Source organism: Pecten maximus, chromosome 14 (assembly GCF_902652985.1).
Source record: "Pecten maximus chromosome 14, xPecMax1.1, whole genome shotgun sequence".
Classification (NCBI taxonomy): Eukaryota; Metazoa; Mollusca; class Bivalvia; order Pectinida; family Pectinidae; genus Pecten; species Pecten maximus.
The window spans coordinates 6,094,956-6,114,474 of NC_047028.1; the positions used below are offsets into that span (position 1 = coordinate 6,094,956).

At 33.6% G+C, this 19,519-nt stretch overlaps 1 protein-coding gene across 1 annotated transcript in view; it reads right to left on the minus strand.

Annotated features, from left to right (window-relative positions):
- The window catches only part of LOC117342772 (retinal guanylyl cyclase 2-like), a 135,630-nt gene that overhangs the window by 14,454 nt on the left and 101,657 nt on the right, over window positions 1–19,519 (minus strand). The window contains exons 6-12 of the mRNA XM_033905014.1: window positions 16,327–16,404; window positions 11,737–11,841; window positions 10,606–10,677; window positions 9,816–9,972; window positions 8,354–8,503; window positions 2,405–2,576; window positions 1,201–1,341 (exon numbers count right to left, since the gene is read on the minus strand). Of these exons, the coding sequence (XP_033760905.1) occupies window positions 1,201–1,341; window positions 2,405–2,576; window positions 8,354–8,503; window positions 9,816–9,972; window positions 10,606–10,677; window positions 11,737–11,841; window positions 16,327–16,404 (875 nt within the window). The remainder of the gene's footprint in view (window positions 1–1,200; window positions 1,342–2,404; window positions 2,577–8,353; window positions 8,504–9,815; window positions 9,973–10,605; window positions 10,678–11,736; window positions 11,842–16,326; window positions 16,405–19,519) is intronic.

Here is a 19,519-nt window from a genome sequence, read left to right on the forward strand (position 1 = left end):
TGTATAGGACAATATAGGTCAAGTCGAAGAGTTTGCTTGTGTCTTATTGATGGTTGTTGACATAGTTTTCTTAAAAAAAGTCACATATCATGTGTTTTCCATCCAATCTCAATATCTTGAAATATCGCGACTCGTAACTGTTAAAATGTCCTCTACCGCATGGGTTTCAAAACTATTTTAGGTGTGCGCATGCTCGTGTAGGTCGAATTATGCTTAATTGCATATAAAACGCTTGGTGGACGAATACAGTTTTTGTTGAATGGATAATAAGGAGTACAGAACTACAATGATTTAATGAGTTGTTAGAAGAATAAACTTTGACTCTGTTGGCCCTTTAACAATCAAATAAGGCTTCGAAATTGTGAAAGAAAAATAATCCATCACCCTGTCAAATGTCTTATCTTAATACTAATTGATAGCTAAGGAGCGCATTATGTGGTTTAGATTATATGTCAACACAGTTTCTGCTCTTAATGAGAATGGATTCTGAATCATCAATGGTATGCTTATACACGAATAACTCTGAAAACATTAAAACCGTTTACGTTTTGAGTGACAAACTTCATTCCTCAAGAGGTGTGTCTCATAATTTATTAATACATTATTTTTGTGATGTTTTACGATTGAACTGTACATCAAATTGAGCAGCATGAATCAGTTATTCCTTTTTCACGAATTCTTAGTTTTGTCAATAGTTAGAGCTCGTTGAAAAAGCAGCGACAGTAGCCAATGACTAACAGCACATAATATACAAGATACAATTGAACGAAAGACGATTTAAAATCCCGTTGATGTTTTTGAAATATTCGAGTTTTTCATACCCTATCATGAAGTCAAATTTAAAACATTTTGAAATTTGCTATCCGATGAATACGCTAAATTATCGTTATCACTGTTTTCATACCTCCAAGCTGTTATGTAAGGTGACAGATTATACAGTTATTGACTATTATTATCTAAAACAAATCTTATCAGTTGAAAATCTAAGCCAACTCGACAAATATTGATTTGATTTTAAAACAACCTTTCCTGTGATACTTTGAAATTTCTGGATTCGTCAGTCGTGTTAGTGAGCGTAGCTACATTTAAATGGCATAGCCATTACAATGTTGGGTGGAACAACAGCAGACAATTATATAACGGCGAACTGTGTAAAGGTAGGGAGACATGGTGATTATAAAACAATACACTGATAATTACGCCGGCAGCATCCTATTTAAGAGGACATCTGTCTTCTTTTTCTCTTCTTCCAATTGGACCGTCCTCTCCTTGACGATGTCCTCAAGGTCATTTGAGTATTTCTCCAACATGCGGAACATCGAGTCCACTATATTCATCTTCCTGTTGACATAAAATAATAACATGTACTCTTTCTCATATAAATAAACCTGGGTCGGCTTGAAATAGACTGTCGTTAGTAAAATTGTATTTTAACATTAACTTCAAACCGATTATACCAGGTATTACATACTCAGATATTAGCGCTGCGTACCATTAACCAATGTTGATATTTAGTTTCATCAATTTTAAAGAACGGCACATACAGTATGACGTATTCATTGTGCACTAAATATACATCTAACAATCGCTGAGTTCTCATAAATTCAACTTAAAATCAGCAAGATATCAGATGCCATGTATTTAACGTATGCTTCATGGTATGTTAACATGTATACCAGCGAATGCATTAATTCATATACCGGGTTGTTATGAGCCTGCCCAATATCAGCAATTATGATAACAATAGGGCCCTAACACAGCTAGATCAAGCACCATTGTCATCTGATCACGTAAGAGTACATACAATCACATAAGGCATCTTAGCAACTAAACAAACTGCTTCAAGTAAAATTTAATTATTTTACATTAACAAAATTCTCAGAAGTAACATATCAAGTTGTGCGTGATGTCATGTTAGCAGTATCTTTGTTTTCATAGCATTTGTTTTCTATACCAGCTAATACCTATAGAGTCATTGAATAAAGCGATGGCAGTCTAAACACACAGCTAGAGCTGTGGTAAACACGTAAAGTACAGAAACACACTTGGACAGAATCACAAATATAGCGCCACATAGCTGGATAATAATAAATGTATTATCCATTTATACCATAGTATCATTGGTATACATATCTCATTAAGGACCAAATAAGTTATACAGCGTTTCTTACTGTATTACAAAATGTCTGTAATCATAAGAAAGATATAGCGATGCTTATCAATGAATAATATTTATCATCTGGATAACAAAAATACAAAAACCATTGCTATACACCAGGATATTAATGACAACAGACCAAATTACAGTCTGTAACATATTCATACAAGGTAATGATGCGGAAACAGTAGCAATCCTATGGCGATGTATACACATAGATACAAACTTGACAGGGATATTACATACTTGCCACCGGCGATTGATTTGAACTGTTGATAAACATCCTCTATTGATGGTCGCATATCGGGGTTCTCCGCCCAGCATTGCTTCATAAGCTGAATATATTGGGGCTGTGCTGCTTGAGGGGATACAGACGGCCTAAGTAGGGGAGGAGGTTTTCGTATCTTCTCTATGATCTCTGTAGGAAGACGGATAGACATTGGGTCAGACAGAGTAGGTACAAAATCTACGACAGATGTCATCCGCCGATTGTCAGTCCAATTTATATGTGGAAATTAGTCATCGGAGCCACGATCAGATCAGATGTGGTAATTCACAATGTATTTTGTTACAAATGGCAACAAAAGAACGAATTCAAAGACAAGCAACGTCCGCTATCAATGTCATTCAAATTCTCAATAAAGGATTGCTGATATTTTGACTTATTCATACTGGATAAATGTCAAACTATGCAGTAATTAAAACATATGTTAAGTCTACTCTTTATTTACCGGAAACTTGGTGTCGTTTGTTTATTCATTAGCAATCTTTTACCTATATAAAATTAATCGCTAAATATTACAAATGAATAAACAGATTAATAAGTAAATATGAATAGATACAACTTTTTTGTTATCAGAAAATATCTATGTCAATATACCCCTTGCTTTTATTCTTCCCTTGATTTGTTGATTTCTCATTACGATTTACACACCCGTATTCTCCTGGCGTTTGTTACAAAACTTAAACATGCAATTTTTTGGAATTCAAATGCAAAAGTTCTTTTCTAGGTCTCCTCGTTCTTTTTGTCCGTTCTGTACTGAACGATTTAAGACTACAGAAATTCGTTTCACTAGATATCAGTGAATTCCTTGCCATCACAAGTTGAAAGCGTCTTATCATACCAGTATCTGACATTTTCACAGTATCTGACAGAAGACATCTTTTTAATGGGTGTCATATCTATTTTGTGGATGGATACTCTTGCAGGATATAGGCTTTCTGGTCAATAGGGGATTATTTCTCGTCTTCAGTAAAAATATTTGTAATGTAATAAGTAAATAGTTTGTTACGAGGAAACTGTCAGTAAACCGTATATTAATTCATCTCTCTTTACATATTACAGTTTGCTATTGTTTTATGAGATTTTTTGTCAAATGTCTCGTTTTTCTCTCATTCAACAGATACTAAAGGCAGTTTTCCATGGCAAGACTAATCAATCAACCCTAGTGCCCTACTGTTGTAGTACTGCCCTGTTATGTGTGTTTGCTTGTTGAATGACAAATATCATGTTGATATCATAGTTGTAACTATGGCATGGCTGTTAGAGACGAATGGAAGTAAGGGTTATATATCACTATCATTACACAAGCGTGCTTTGGTATCAGGGCAACTTTAGTCGGTCACTCACTGTGTATTAGATATTGCAAATGGCCGTTACTTTACACTGTTCTTTCTTTCTGAATGTAATACCATTTAGCATGTGATTCCGAAACTACCAAATATCTATATCAAAGATAAATTATTTGTACACACCATTTCTTTGATTTTTCTGACTTCCCTTTCCGACAATTTTGCCCCTAGCATTAGATTTCCAGTTGTGTTATTTGTATAAACCCTGAAGAAGACTTTTATGATTGTTTTTTCTGACTATTACAACAGAAAACATCTTTGATTATTATAGTACCGTTGTAATTACTTTCCAATAACAAATATGCAAATGTCCAATAGTGTTTCTAATCCTTATTCATGATTTCAACGAATACATATATACCATAGCTACGGACACGTTAATGGTTACACCTTTTTTTCAAGTATTGTCTGTAGATGAATTGCAGTGTTTCGTTATGAATTTTTTTTTTTTATAATAATCATTTTAAACTGTTGTTTTGAAGTAATATGACGCTATTTGATCAATTAATGGTGTATGGTCTGAAATCCAAACATGGGTAAGTTAAGTGTCTAGAAAGAACATAACACCGAAATTGCTAAAAGTACCGGCGGCAATATGATTCCGTATATAGCCGTAGACAGACGGTCTGTCGGGGGAGAATCGGCGGTCTTAAATAGTAAAGAAAGTAAAGGTCAAACCAATGCGTATGGAGACAGTCTCTATGGAATAAAGTCAAACCACAGGATGATCAATCTATAACGTTTATATTACACCTCATCGTTCTGCTAGCCCCTACAGACATTCTGAACATTAACTTCAGTCCAATAACATTCACGAATTGGCATTTTGACGATTACAAAATAGCTATCTAACCAATCAAATTTCAGAAGTATAGCTGTTTCTGTCACATTTATTTTATCCAATGCATTGCTATAAAACGAAAGGATTTAATTAAACATATCAACTTTAGTGCAAAGGACAAGTTCCTATTTCGCCCTCGAAACTGAAGATATGTCTGCCTTGTAATACCAAGGGAAATGAGATAGCTTGGAGGAATGAATACAATAGGTTTTTTTCTTCTTCTCTTTCAATTTTCCAGAAAAAGAAACAAAAATTGCAAAATACATTTTGGTTTATAAAGGAGTACTCGTGAATAGCACATACATTGTTTCAGATAGAAGAAATCAAGTCCTGTTCAGTAAAACTTTAACTTTAAAACCCTCCAGCATTTATATCGTCTGCATTCCCACGGGATTGTAAAACCGATACACATGATAATGACATATTCTAGAACAAATTGAAAGTTATATGCTAAAAATTCGAAAATAGTGACACATTCCAAAACAAAGTAAAAGTTATATACTAATACTAGAAAATTAGTAAATGTTGTTTGTCGAGAATGGTTCGAAAAACTGTAGCAATGATGATATTTTGAGATAAGAGTTACAGCGCTCGTTGGTTCAACGCACACAATACAACCAATATTTTTAGCAATTAAATATTTATGTCACTAGTGCTTTTCCGTTTAATATAACAGCGAACATTTCAATATAAATACGTAATGAAAGTTAATGGTTATGATTTCCATTTAAAAAGAAATATCTGTCCTGTTTTGATTCAATCTCCACAAGTATAAAGTGTAACGCTCTTTATTTTCTTTGACATGATAAAAAAATCTGCAAAATTACTGAATCTATGTATACCTTATAAAGTTAAATATCTTATATTTATAACGTTTTTGCCTGTGAAATATGAAAAAATTTTAATTGAAGCATTTTAAGGCCTTTTTCGAAATGTAATCAAAAGAAAATGCAATGGGTTTATATATTTCACACGCATGACAGATTTATTTTGATATTCGCACTCGTGAAAATACATATAAAAAAACATCTGCTGAACGTGAAATGTATTTGATTTTAAACGGCAAACGATTGAAAAACTTTTATATTTGTATGAAAAAGGGTAAATTACAATATAGAATCAAACAAGAGGTTGACAAACGACGGGTTTAGTTTGGGTTTATGTCAAATTCCTGATCAGCAACCTTTTCAAAGCAGAAAACAGTAACTTCTAATTCTATCTAGTCTTTGGTTTGCCCAAATTGCTAAGTTGCAGCTCAACGTTAAATCATACGAAGGGTTTGGTAAGCGTTTTGGAGGAAAAGGTTAACGAGGAAATAGAGAGAAAACATAGATCCAGAATATTGGCCTCTGTTGCTTCTCCAATTAGCTAGCAAGAATGGAAATCCATTGGAGAAGCCAGGATCCATAGTTCATCAGTAGCATCTTATGCACGTGCAGTGGATAACAACAGACTATTTATAACTGTCAACATCAGTTAGAATCTGCATGGAACTTATCTAAATGTCAAATGTTTAACTTGGAAGGGAAATGACAACAATATTATCAACATATCGAAAATCTGATAAATAGTCGCTGAAATTGATCATATATCTAACTGCTTTAGAAACGTTTTGAAATGGGAATATAAATGACAATATGTATGGCAGCCTCAATATACATGATATGTTTGAAAAGAAGCCTCACGCAAGACAATTTTCGCTTTCATCAACAACCTGTCGATGTGTATTTTACACTTTCCTTAACACACGTTCTTCAAAGGCCCATATTTCTTACTTGATAGCTCAAACTGCAAAAAGCAGCATCAGCTTATAGCCGCTTGCTGAAATAATGACATTTACATGGAACGCGGTATCAACCAAGTACATGTACATCTGAGGAAATGTCTGTATTCTGAAAGAAAATGTATCTTTCACGGTCATTTATAACGTCTGTACAAAAGTCAAGAATATTTGACGAGGTACTGATAATCACTAAAACACACTAAGGGTAAAAATCTCTTAACGTTGAAGCAAACTCGGCCTTGCTTATTTATAGTATTTATCGTATCTAAATCCGAACCTCGGCATTCCAGAAAGTCTTTGAAAATTTGCATTGAATAGTTTATAATACTTTTCGTGTTTTTACTGGCAGAAGTCTCCTCTTATTTGTCGATTTAATCTTCATTGGCGACTCCAATCTCGAGTTTCCTGTACTACTTAGTTAGCCACTTGAAGGGATAGGACTAAATTCCGAAACGTCATGCGGTGTTCAATAGTTCATTTTAGCGTGCAATAGTTCAAAATATAGCTTATGCATATAGTTAAGGAAAATCAAACGCATTATGAATAAATAGAGGATGTGGAATTGTTTCCCGTTGAATACAACATATATTTCAAGAGTCATTCATCTAAAAATTATTATTATACTTTTCTTTATTTTACACTATATAAAAGGCAAACAATAGAAATGCGATTTGAACCACATCCTCAAAAATGCTATTAACCAGGTTAATAGTCAAAAGTGCTATTTAACCGGCATTAGCGCATTCATATCTTCGCTAGTTTTTAGCTTTGTTCATTCTTATTGGACAATGCATTTGTCATATCTCGTCGGATTTTCTCTACCACCATCCCTTGTATTAAAATAAAGTTCGAAAGCGCTTTCGAGAACGTAAGCGTTTTCGGGACCAAGACGAAGCAGACACAGTTTGATTACTTAAATCGTTCAGGTGAATGCTAAAATAACATTTCGGAAAATGGTTTCACCTACAAGTTTCGATAATCTGGATGAAGAAGCGCCGGAGAGGATTTTGTTTCCGAATAAAGACAGCGCTAACACACAAGTAATCAAACTGACAGTTACCATGCTGAAAGATTATCTTCTAAAACATTAGAAACAGAGGATGATATTAACACTGGTTCAAGAGAAAAATCGAATGATTTAAATGTTGGTATAATAAAACTGATCAACGTAATCTAAGCGTTTTCTGCTGTTATCGGAGAATCTGTGCATGAAAAGCTAACGTCGTGTAAGTATTTTGTCAGATGTATTTGAGAAATACAAAAAAAAAAATAAAAAAAAAATAAAAAAAAATAATAACAAACAAAAAATCCATCTATCTTTATTCGCTTCGATCGGCAAATTCCAATGAGGTGACTACAAAGGTTCGCTCTGATTCGTAAACAAACGAAACGCTTATATTTTCACTGCTTATCGCTGCAGTAAAATATAAGTTTAATCAGTTTGATAAATTTCTATACTGGTAAAATTGTAATAAAATCATTTATTTATATATCATAAGTCTGCAAATGAGAAAACAACATGGACATGCTTTCTTATTTTAAGATTACATTATAAAGTTTGTATGCATTGACAGTTCCTTTAAAGATTAAATTTTCAAGACTTTTAATGTGTTTTAATCAGTGCATGATAACTTTGTCATGTACATAAGATATATCAATAATCATCGTATAGTTATTTTTGGACGTTGCGTTTATTGAAATAGCCGCATATTACTTATCATGTATAATTTTAAATTATATGTAGTCCTTTATTCCCTTTTCAGCTTTACTGTAATCATTTTTAACCCGTTAATTTTTTTTATTTATACTGACTGATAACCAAATAAATCGATTTAATTTTTTGAAACAAAAAATGAACAAAAAATGACGTCCTTTTTTTGAAATGCCTCGACTGTTTACCCCATTGTCAGGCGTTAGACGGCATTTGTAAACAACTCACCCTCTTCTGTCAGGTCCACCATTCCAAACGGTCGCTTTCGTAGAATGACTTCCTGCATGATCATTGCCATTCCGTACATGTCCCCCTTTTCTGATCCTTTAGAGGCGGGGTAAGTGTCCCTGACATGTTCAGGGGCAGTCCACAGAAGATCTAGAATGAGAAAAAGCTTTTCATGAAAATACAGATTCACTCGCTGATTTTATTAATCAATAATCCTGATGCTATAAGATTGGTCATACATTTCGCCAACTATAAACAACGTATATACATCCTCTAGTTATTGTAATTGATCATACAGCAAATACATAAGATATAAGCACACAGAACCACAAAAAAAGTCGAAATATAAATTAAATGTGAAGGGAGGTGCCTAATAATTCAATATATTCATAAATGTCAATGTTATATCAAGTACGTATTTTGCTATAAACCATGTCACCAATCAAAATGAATTAAAACGTGACATGCTGAGGTACATGTAGATGCGACGCCAAATCGTCAAAAATAACTTGGTTAATGTAGTTATTGGTATATGCTGGATGGTTCCGAAATGTAGTCTGCGATTATTATTACCCAGACAGTAGGGGATCATTTTGTTTATAGTACAAATTTTACGGTTTTAGCGCAAATTAGATAAACATTACGTTCCATTTGTTCCAAACAGATACGTAAAATATATTAAACTAAAAACGTTCACTGAACTGTTAGGGCGAAATTCGGGCAGACTGACACATGATCAGATTATCGGGAAAAAAATTCTCTGAAAGCAATACAATTAAATAGACTATATTTCATTTACACTTATCATGTTTTATTAGATATTTTATTCACAATGATAGATAAATAATCCTCAAAAGACGCCGTATTAACTAAACGGTAACGGCAGCAATAGGCATATGTTTTTTTTTTACCGGGATTAATAGATAGAAATATTCGGCATGCATCAAGTAAATTATTGCAACATGAAGGCACTCGTTAAAAGGAAGCCAGGCGGTGTGTGAAGGAATGCGGTATAAATAAATGTTATATGTTAGCGAGTGAGTGAACAAGATTAGGTTTTTGCTATGATATCCGGTCTCACCTACAGTCTTTTAAAAGCTAAACTGGTATGAAGATGACGTTAACATATGACTGGGACATTTAAAGTGCCATCTCACTGCAATGTCTGGACAGTGAAACATGGTTTCTATCTGGATATAATGTACTGAAAACGGGCTAACCAATTCTTACCAAAATCGATTTTAATCTGAACACCAAGGAGAAGCCGTAAATATCAATTATAAAAATGTTGGCTTGTCACGGTCAAGGGAACGAACCCATATCATCCATTGCTTGGGTGAACTCTCAACGCAAGTGTAAAAGCTTGATAATGCCAAAGAATACATTAGGGGAAGAAAAGGTAGTTAGAAAGAAGAGCAAATATATATAAAGATTTATTGTCAACATGAAAACAATCACTTACCTCCGGCTTCTACTGCTATATTGAGCTTAGCTCTCTCCCTGAATCCAATCATTCCGAAGTCAGTTAGCTTGAGTACCCAGCGACTGTCTACCACACAGTTCCGAGATTTCAGGCTACCGTGATAGTGGATTGGAGTCGAATGTATAAAACGTAACCCCTGCAACATCAGCATACATACCAGAAACAAATGTATTAGTGCAATTAAGGTACATGTATGTTTAAAGACCAATATTATTAAATGGCTATAGACATGAGTTTGTCCAAAACCATTTTTGAAATTGATAAGTCGTTACATGATAACAAATAAATAGTTTCATTCAAAAGTTTAATTTATACCATATTCACTTCGAATGTTATTTCCGCTATGAATATATATATTTAACAATTAATATGGTAACCGTCAAGTGCATATTTATTGACTAGACACATTTTTAATGTTATAAACGTACACAATTTTATCTTAATATATGCTTACTGTTAAATAAAATAATATCAATACATATCAAGCTAATATAGTTGCATTGTTACTAGTATTAGCAATAAATTAGACAATGACCCCGGGAGAAGTTTTTATTTCACAGTTGTTCCAATACCTGTCTAAGGGGCATCTAAACATCAAATCCAGTCAAAAGAGTGATATTTTACAAGGATATAAATCCCTTCTAGAGTGCAATTTAACAGAAGTAATTTGGTAAACTTAAGATAATTGGAAAAAAATGGCCTACACATCAGCGTGAAGACTTGAATTAACCCATATCAAAGCAGCAAGCTATTCTCGACATATACTCACCCTAACCAAATCTGTCAGTAAGGACGCTTTGAAGTCCCAGTCCAGTTTAATGTTCTCGTTGTTTAGGACATCCTGGAATACATAATTATAGTTCTGAATTTTGTACTCAGATTAGTACCGATGGATGTTAAGTCCAAACACAGGTCATATAACGGCATGTTACAATATCATTGCTACACAATATAAATTTGTCCAGGTTACAAAAGTGTTCAGGCATAATGTAACAGAGTAATTATAATACGTATTGTAGGAAGTGTTATAACAGTTACCAGAATTACGAATTATGGAAGCTTGATTAAATGACGTTAGTGAAAATGACGCCATTGTGTTGAATCGACATAAAACAATAGCAAAAGACAAGCAAAACAAAATAATAATTGTCCTGCATCGTTTGTCCCAAAAACAAAATAATGTCCTATTAAAAATTGAAAAATATGAAAAACGGAAATTTATTAAAGCGAAATAAATAATATCTTATCACTACAATTACTTTGCATAAGCTATTAAAAATGAAGAATCATGTTGCAAGCTTTCAATAATGATATACTGACATAATAATGACATAATGCTAGGACGATATTTGACCTACTTCAGCACGACCGTTTACATATATGCATACACATGTAGTTGCGACAATTAATGTAGTATTTGATATTGTAGAGGTAGAAGCTTTCCCTGGCGTGTTAAAGAATAACAATATTTCACAAAGCATGCTACTTGATCACAATTGTCCGAATGGCATTCTACTTAAAAATATTCTACATATCATGTAACACAATAATATATCGTATTACATGCTACATAATTCGTACACAGCATGTCACATACAGACTATTGATGATATGTTTCATAACAGCATATAACTTACAGTTATAATTATTATCATGCTAAGAGTACGCGGTACGATCGATGGTTCGAGAGGCTGAATGACAGCAAAAACACGATAGCATAATCAGATAATAACACTAATAAATCAAAATGATGGATTTCATATTCAGCAATTAAAACTCAAAATTGGCTATTAGGAATAATATTGATGGATTTACTTCGGGAGAATCTTTACCTATTTTTTTTTTTACATACATGAAGTATTATAACCATGGACGCTACAAATTCAAATGGCCGCCTTACCTTCAAACTGCCCCTATTGCAATGCTCAGAAACAAGAGCCGGTCGGATGGGGTCGTTTAGAAATCCGTACAGAGGGTTCACATTTTCATGCCGGATGTCCCGAAGCTATGAATAATTAGAAAAAGATGATATATTTTAAAATTGATGAATGATATTATCAATATATTTTGCCATATTTATGGCCACATGCGGCAAACCATATAGGAACACTTTGATAGATGTGCAAGATGTTTCAAACATGACATATGCCATACAACATTTATCAGTACAGGAAATAGAAATTAGTAAAGAAATCCGCAACCTATAAATCAAATTATATTGATGTTGCCGTTTGCAACAGTTCATCCTATTAGATTTCACGTTTATCTCAATTTCACTTGGAATCTTATGATTTTGAATGATGTTTATAAAAACCATCCATGTTAAGAGTTTGGTGATATGTTCGGGCGTTCGAAAAAATGTCTTATTAATTATGAATCTTCGAACAGTAATATAATCATACAAAACCGAATTTGTTTTTGTTTAAAATAGGATTTTACCCATAAGCAACGGATGATTGAGCTTAATAATAATATGTTTAGTTGGTTCGAAAATTATATCAGAGATAGGAAACAGAGAGTAATATATGATGGTTTCCATTCTACTTGGCAAACGTTAAAAGCTGGTGTACCACAGGGCTCTGTCCTTGGACCATACTTATTCCTTCTATATATTAATGATCTAGAAAATGAGATTGGGTGTAATATAAAGTTATTCGCTGATGACACTTCACTGTACATAATAATAGATGATAACCAACAACAAGCAGCTGCTAGACTGAACGATGATTTACGTAAAATATCCAAATGGGCAAATGATTGGGGTATACTTTTTAACCCGGATAAAACTGAATCCTTAATAGTAACTAAGAAAGTTAATGCAAATAACTTGCATCTAAACCTGATATTTAATAATACTCGGGTAAACAACATTACAAATCATAAACATCTAGGTGTCTTTTTAAATGAACAAGGTAACTGGACACATCATATAAACTCTATCTATGAGAAGGCTTGTACAAGAGTGAATATACTTAGAATGTTAAAATATAAACTATGTAGAAAGGCACTTGAAACCCTGTATGTCACACTTATTAGACCTATACTTGAGTATGCTTGTGTTATATGGGACAACTGTACAAAACAAGAAAAAGATCTCTTGGAATCAATCCAGCTTGATGTAATAAGAATAATTACTGGACTAAGAAAAGGTACTAGTCATGACATATTATACAAAGAAATAGGGTGGGAAAGCTTACAGACTAGAAGGGACAAACATAAACACATCTTCTTCTTTAAAATAGTAAACAAAATGACCCCAAGTTACCTACATGAAATAATTCAACCTTATGTAATAAACCCAGTAGAAAATATACACAATCTTAGACACTCCAGAATTTTCAATGTGCCCCGTCCCAGAACCATACTATATGCTAATAGTTTCTTTCCCAGTATGATGAACATATGGAATAGTCCCAATAATAGTTTTAACAATATTAATAACATAAGTAGTTTTAAAAGGGAAATTAAAAAGACAATAGTAGGAAACACAGCTCAAACAGTATGCACACCTGTATTTAAGTATTCAGGACCAAGAAAAGTCAATATAATAATGTGTCAATTAAGAAATGGAGTGAGTCAGCTAAATTATTATCTGTTTAAAGATCATTTGAAAAATACCTCAAATTGTTCCTGTGGTTACAGAATTGAAAACTCCTACCATTTCTTCTTTGAATGTCCTAGCTTTACTGATGCTAGACAAACTCTATTTCAAGATTTTACATGAATTGATATAGACTTTATTGATACAATGTCTTTAGATATAATTCTAAATGGCAATCAAGAAATTAATCATGTACAGAACCAGGATTTGTTTGAGTGTGTGCATAGATACATTATTGCCACACAACGGTTCAAATAGCTGATATAGACATATAATTAGAAGTATATTTATTATAAATTGTTGATGGTGTTATAGTAATTCTATGATGTTGAAATAATAGTATTAACCCGTAATGGCTGGTAAAATTATGTTATTATGATATTATTATATACAAAATAATTACCTGTGTTGATTGACTACTGGGTATCACTTGCCAGTGGACTTTATGTTTTCATGATTCATAAGGTATATACGTATACATGTAGTATGAAATAACTAATTTATAAGTTATGACATAATATATTTAAGTATTGTATTTATTGCGTAACACCAAAATAACACTTGTACTCTTAGTATCTGTTGTTTTTGAACCACAGTGTAAGTATATGGTATATGTTAATGCCCACCAGCTCATAGTATCTTCTAAATATCTAAAATTAGTCTTAATAACAATTATATAATTACATGCATGCAATGTCTGTGAATGTATAATGTGTGTTTGTGTGTATGAGAAAGTATGTGTTCTAATTGTCTAGTTTCTTTTTTTTCTTTTTCATTTTCCCCCCATTCATTTACAATATCTATTAATGTTCATTTATTATATACTGGAAACTAGGGAGAGAGCTTATATAGGTTATGCCTGTTGCTTAATCTCCATTGATTTATCAATAAAATATGTTTGAAATGAAAATGATTGAGCTTAAAATCTTACTGACGAGTTTTCATGTAATCTAATTAAATATTGAATGGTGATAATTATACAGACATTTCATAATCAATTTTACCAGTTAACTTGAATACAAACATGTTGTCAGGTGGTGTGATAACTGTTGGATGCAATGACTTGTTATATAGTATTTTTTATAAGCTAGTCTCCTCATGCTATAATACAACACGACAATACATTATGGTTTCAATCCCTGTGGTTGATAGAATGTACACAAATAAATAAAACAATTACGAAACAAGTCACATTTTACTGATCACTCATGCTGGTCGGATGGAAACACGTAAGAGATCCGACTGAGAGAGATAAGGAGTGTCCGGAGAAAACACATTGGTCAGGCAGGTGGCCAAATTCATTTAACTTCCGATCGGGCAATCGAACCCCGGTCGCTTAGGACGAGTATGCATTATCCCCTGCGTAGACCGACCATCTTACACGAGTGATTGTGTTGTAAGTGACTGGCATGAAGCTGCTGATAATTCAATCGAAACTAAAGATTACACAAGCAGTGTACTGCAAATATAATTTCAAATGCTTGTATAATGTTTAAGTGTGATGTGAAGTTGGAAATCGACATCAACTGATGTTTGATATAACTAGGGCTAATGAAACAGGTACATATGTGAAATATGAGGTCTACTACATCTTACAGATTTGTCAGCTTTCTAAGTGATTGGACAGAACTAAAAAGACATGAGATATATCGGGTGTGATAAGCACCCATGTACTGTCTGAGATGTTTGCTTGATTCGTTATCATTTGGACATTGATTGTATGCATCTTCTGTATCATTACGTATATATGAAAAATGATGAAAAGACCCTCTTTATATATTAATATAGCCCTATCTATATTATTGGGTTTACATCTGCTGCGCAAACAGGTATTTTGTACAATAGGGTGGGAGCATGCAGGTGCGTTACTACGCTGTCAAACCATCAGATGATGTTGTCATCATAATAATGTCAGGACGACAATGCCTTGTCAAGGCAACAACACCTGTTGTCATCTTATTAATCCTTACAATTACGGTCCTACGTTGCCAAGGTATCAAACCCGTTGACCTTTGACAATGCATACCAGATTGGTTTGGTCTTGTATTCCTTAACTTCCCATCAACAGATAAGGTCATTTGAGGACGGTTTCCTCTTTGTGCGAAATTTCGGCATGCATTTGACTGTTTGTATGTTTTGGGAGGTTGTGGTATGTTCGTGTTTGCCTCCTTGTGACAAACTACGTTTACTTAGATGACAAAGTATGACACCTTACGTTGCTCTACTCAAATTTGTCACGGTATTCTAAGAACACCAGTCATTTCATTGTGAAGATCGTTTTTCCGTTACTGCGTTCTAACAGGTCATTACATCATATCGATAACAAATGGTGTTACGATGTAGGCTCTCAAGATGGATGTGCACTATCATACTTATAAACACATCTAGGTGGCGTTCCATTATCAAGTGATTTAGAGAGTCGTTTTGGTTTGAAAAATGTTTACGTGTTATTTATCGATACGAAATTCAAAACAGAACCGAATACACTCAGATAAGAATTGCAAATCAGACCATGCAGTTACATTTATTCCGGTGTTTACAGAGTTTGTGGTGATGATGATATACAAACTGTTCCTGTCAGACACAAGTAGTGGCACGACGAACGTCACACGAAACGTCAATTATTGGTATTTTTTCCTGTGACTGTGAAGCCGAAACGTAAGTATTTGAACTGTAAAATAGTTTCAACTGTCTGGTTAATCTCTGAACCTCCACAATCGAGGTAAATTTAATGTTATCTCCAGACGCATATTATGTAAGACATGGTGTCTAAATGTTTCTTTTATCATGCCATCACCTTGCCTAACGGATTTAGTAGGTCTGGTATTGTAATAGATTTCCAATAGTCATGTGATGCTATAAACCTGGTATTGTAGTGATGACACATACCGTTCTTGTGTACGCCAGGATCTTTCCCTTCATCTCCAATCCTTTATATTTCAATTCCTTTATGTACACTATATCCCCCTATAAAAAGAGAAAACATAAATTTGTGTACCAATAAGTAATAAATTCAATGTATATCAATCATCTTGTAATTGAACCCATATGTCACATATCAATTAATTTCATCTTTGAAACTTCAGAATGGAAAACAGATTCAGGAATCGTTAAATTAGAATAACAAGATATAAATGTATGTAAGGTAGAGAATTTGTTCGAAATACTTGCAGAAAAATCTTACATAATAAAATATCTTTTATCTGCTAATGCGAGAAACTGACCTCGGCCTAGATATTTAAAATAAAATAGATCTTCAGACGTGTCTTTGTTGAACAACTATACTGGGTAGTGCCGAAGCAATACATGTCTCTTACCGGTCCCAAATAATTAAGTAACAGTGATCTTGACCTTTACCCATTTGTCCTTTGTTTTCGTGTTGATCAAAATTCATTTCGAAATAAAACCGCTGAAGTTCTGAGAATAATTTGTCTAAACACAAGTAACAATGACATAGATCTTGCCCAAACAACTCCGAAACTTAAATGTGTTCGAGGCATCATGGTCCTATGAAGTTTGATCAAAATACCCCCAAGGGGATGAAGACCCTAGAGCGTTGACAAGGATTTTCTACAAAATAGTAACAATTACTTTGACCTTGGACCGACAACCATGAAACGAATTTGTAGCTCATACGCATTTACCCTTTGAGCGTCAACAAAAGTCATAGATTAACATAACTTTATCACATTTAAAAAGTCGAGCAACTGCATGATTTCATTCTCAATGGCAAAACGTTAACAATGATGTTTTCTTTCTTTGTTTTAGCTTATTAGATTTTAGTGTGAAAAAATATTACCTTATAGCAGCACATATTTGTGCTACAATTTTAATGTGACAATTAAATTAGGACCAGATGAATCCCAATTGTAAGCTATCAAGATAAAAGTTTACATGCATTCCAATATTAGCAAAGTTATTTCCTTTTTATAGTAGCCTGACTGTTATCGTTACAGGCGTTCTTTGTGAATGCAACCAGAACAGACGTCAACGAAATTACATTAAGGCGAAGACCAGGAATTCATTAGAACGTAATTTGACAAAATCGCAAAACCGCATTACAATATATTTCAAGGATTTAATCGATTTTCCGTCTGAGAAAAATAGGTCATAACTGCAAGGAATTGAAATTTTAAATGTTTACTTAAGTGAGAACCAGGATAGGGAGATACAAGGATTTAAAGTGGGAAGATGGACAATAATAAATCGCGATCAATAGACAAGAATTATTCATAGATCAAGTAATGTTTTTACCATTAAAACCACTGGCAAACATGTATATAGATATAGTGAAATGGTTATCATAATATCATTTCTACTTCTTGATAATTATTTTTTTTTATTTTTTTTTTATTTTAGTGATACTTCCTAGCTATATAAAAATCGTCCTGTAGTAATGTAAAGTAAAACGAGGTAGGGACCATACCTGTTGACCTGGGGTATTAATAAACGTTTATCTCCTACACAATTATCAGAGTAAGATCTGTCTCTGCTGGAGACGTGTCATGGGATTCAGCATGTCGTTTACTTATCGAGATATTTTGTTAACTGTCACAATCTTTATCTTTTTTTAATTAACATTCTTTTACCGAGCCGATGACAGACTAAATCCGAGACTGTTGTTTGAAGAAAATTTCGTAGCACATCTTCATTCCATATTGTCTTTAACATCATTTTATTCCCTCCTTTTAAAGCCATCCCTTCTGAGAAATGAATGTAGTTTGGACCGCCAAATAGAGCTTCATGTATATCTTGTACAGCAGACAGATTGGCAAAGATAACGTTTTGCTTCAGTCTGATTAATATCGCGATAGGTCCAGGTTGTTCTGATAAAAACGTTACGCTCGGGATGAATAATTGGTCTCTGTCTGGAATGTTTTCAAAACAGTGACATTTGACCTGGTCGTCTTACTTTTTTGCCTTTGTAATATATATCTGCGCCTAATTTACGAGGGTTGATAATGTGCTTAGACCCATAACGTAATGTAATCTGAAACTGTCATGAAAGAATCATTATATCGACATATTTTGCTGGTGATGGGTTCGCTATTTGCTTAATTTCGCGGTGTCCATACCATCCCGATATTAGAACTGTAAATCATTTGTCGCTTTCCGGCGTTCAACGTCATAAAATATACTTTCCATATGAGGCATTTATAATGATCTCTGAAAAAGTCCGACATGGTCATAATGGACTAATTTGCATGTGGTTTTCTAAATTTAATAATGACCCATCTTGCGATTGAGATAACATTAGCCTAGTAAAAATTCATAGTTGGTTTGTCCCGTGAAATAGCAAACATACAGTTTTTTAGCCTCCTGTAAAGGAGAAGACGCCATAGAATACATTTTATGCCATTAACTTCGCATGCCTCAGTAATTGAATTTGAGGCCATTATTAGCTTAATTCATTTTCTTGCTTGCAAGAGGAAATGATGCGTGTAATTTCTGGTTTCATGCTTGACGTAGAGTACACTAATTGGTTCCAATTTTAGCTTTTGTTGTAGAGTATAATCTGTTCTTGAAATGCAACTGAAAGACGGGTCGTTTTTCGTTAAAGTATATTGGTGGTGTATATCCTAGAGCGCTCGCTTCAATTACGGCACTTACATTTGGATGAAGAGTCAACAATTAGCTGTATACACGAAGACTGATCAGCACAAATTGATGTCGCATGTTCTGTCCCGCAGGAAAAGTGCGCCTTCTTTGAACTCTTTGACTAAGATACTGAGCTTATACATTTTATGATGTCATGGCCTGAACAGATTGGGAAATGTCCTCTAGTCATGTGGTCCTATCGTGAAAGTATTATCAGTAAACATTACACTTAAATATGTTAAAGCTTGTCGACATCATATGTATTGATTTGCCGATATCTCAAATATGTATGAATTCACAGACAACCTACGGTAGGTCTTTTGAAAATAACCTCAATTTTCGGTAATGCAATTGAATGTCGTTATCGAAAAATGAGGTAAATTAGTTTGAAAGTGTCATATTGTTTTTGAAGTCACTATAAAAAAACAAGACATACTATAAACAACTGGGTATACAACTCACAATCGCATCAAGAACAGGTGTT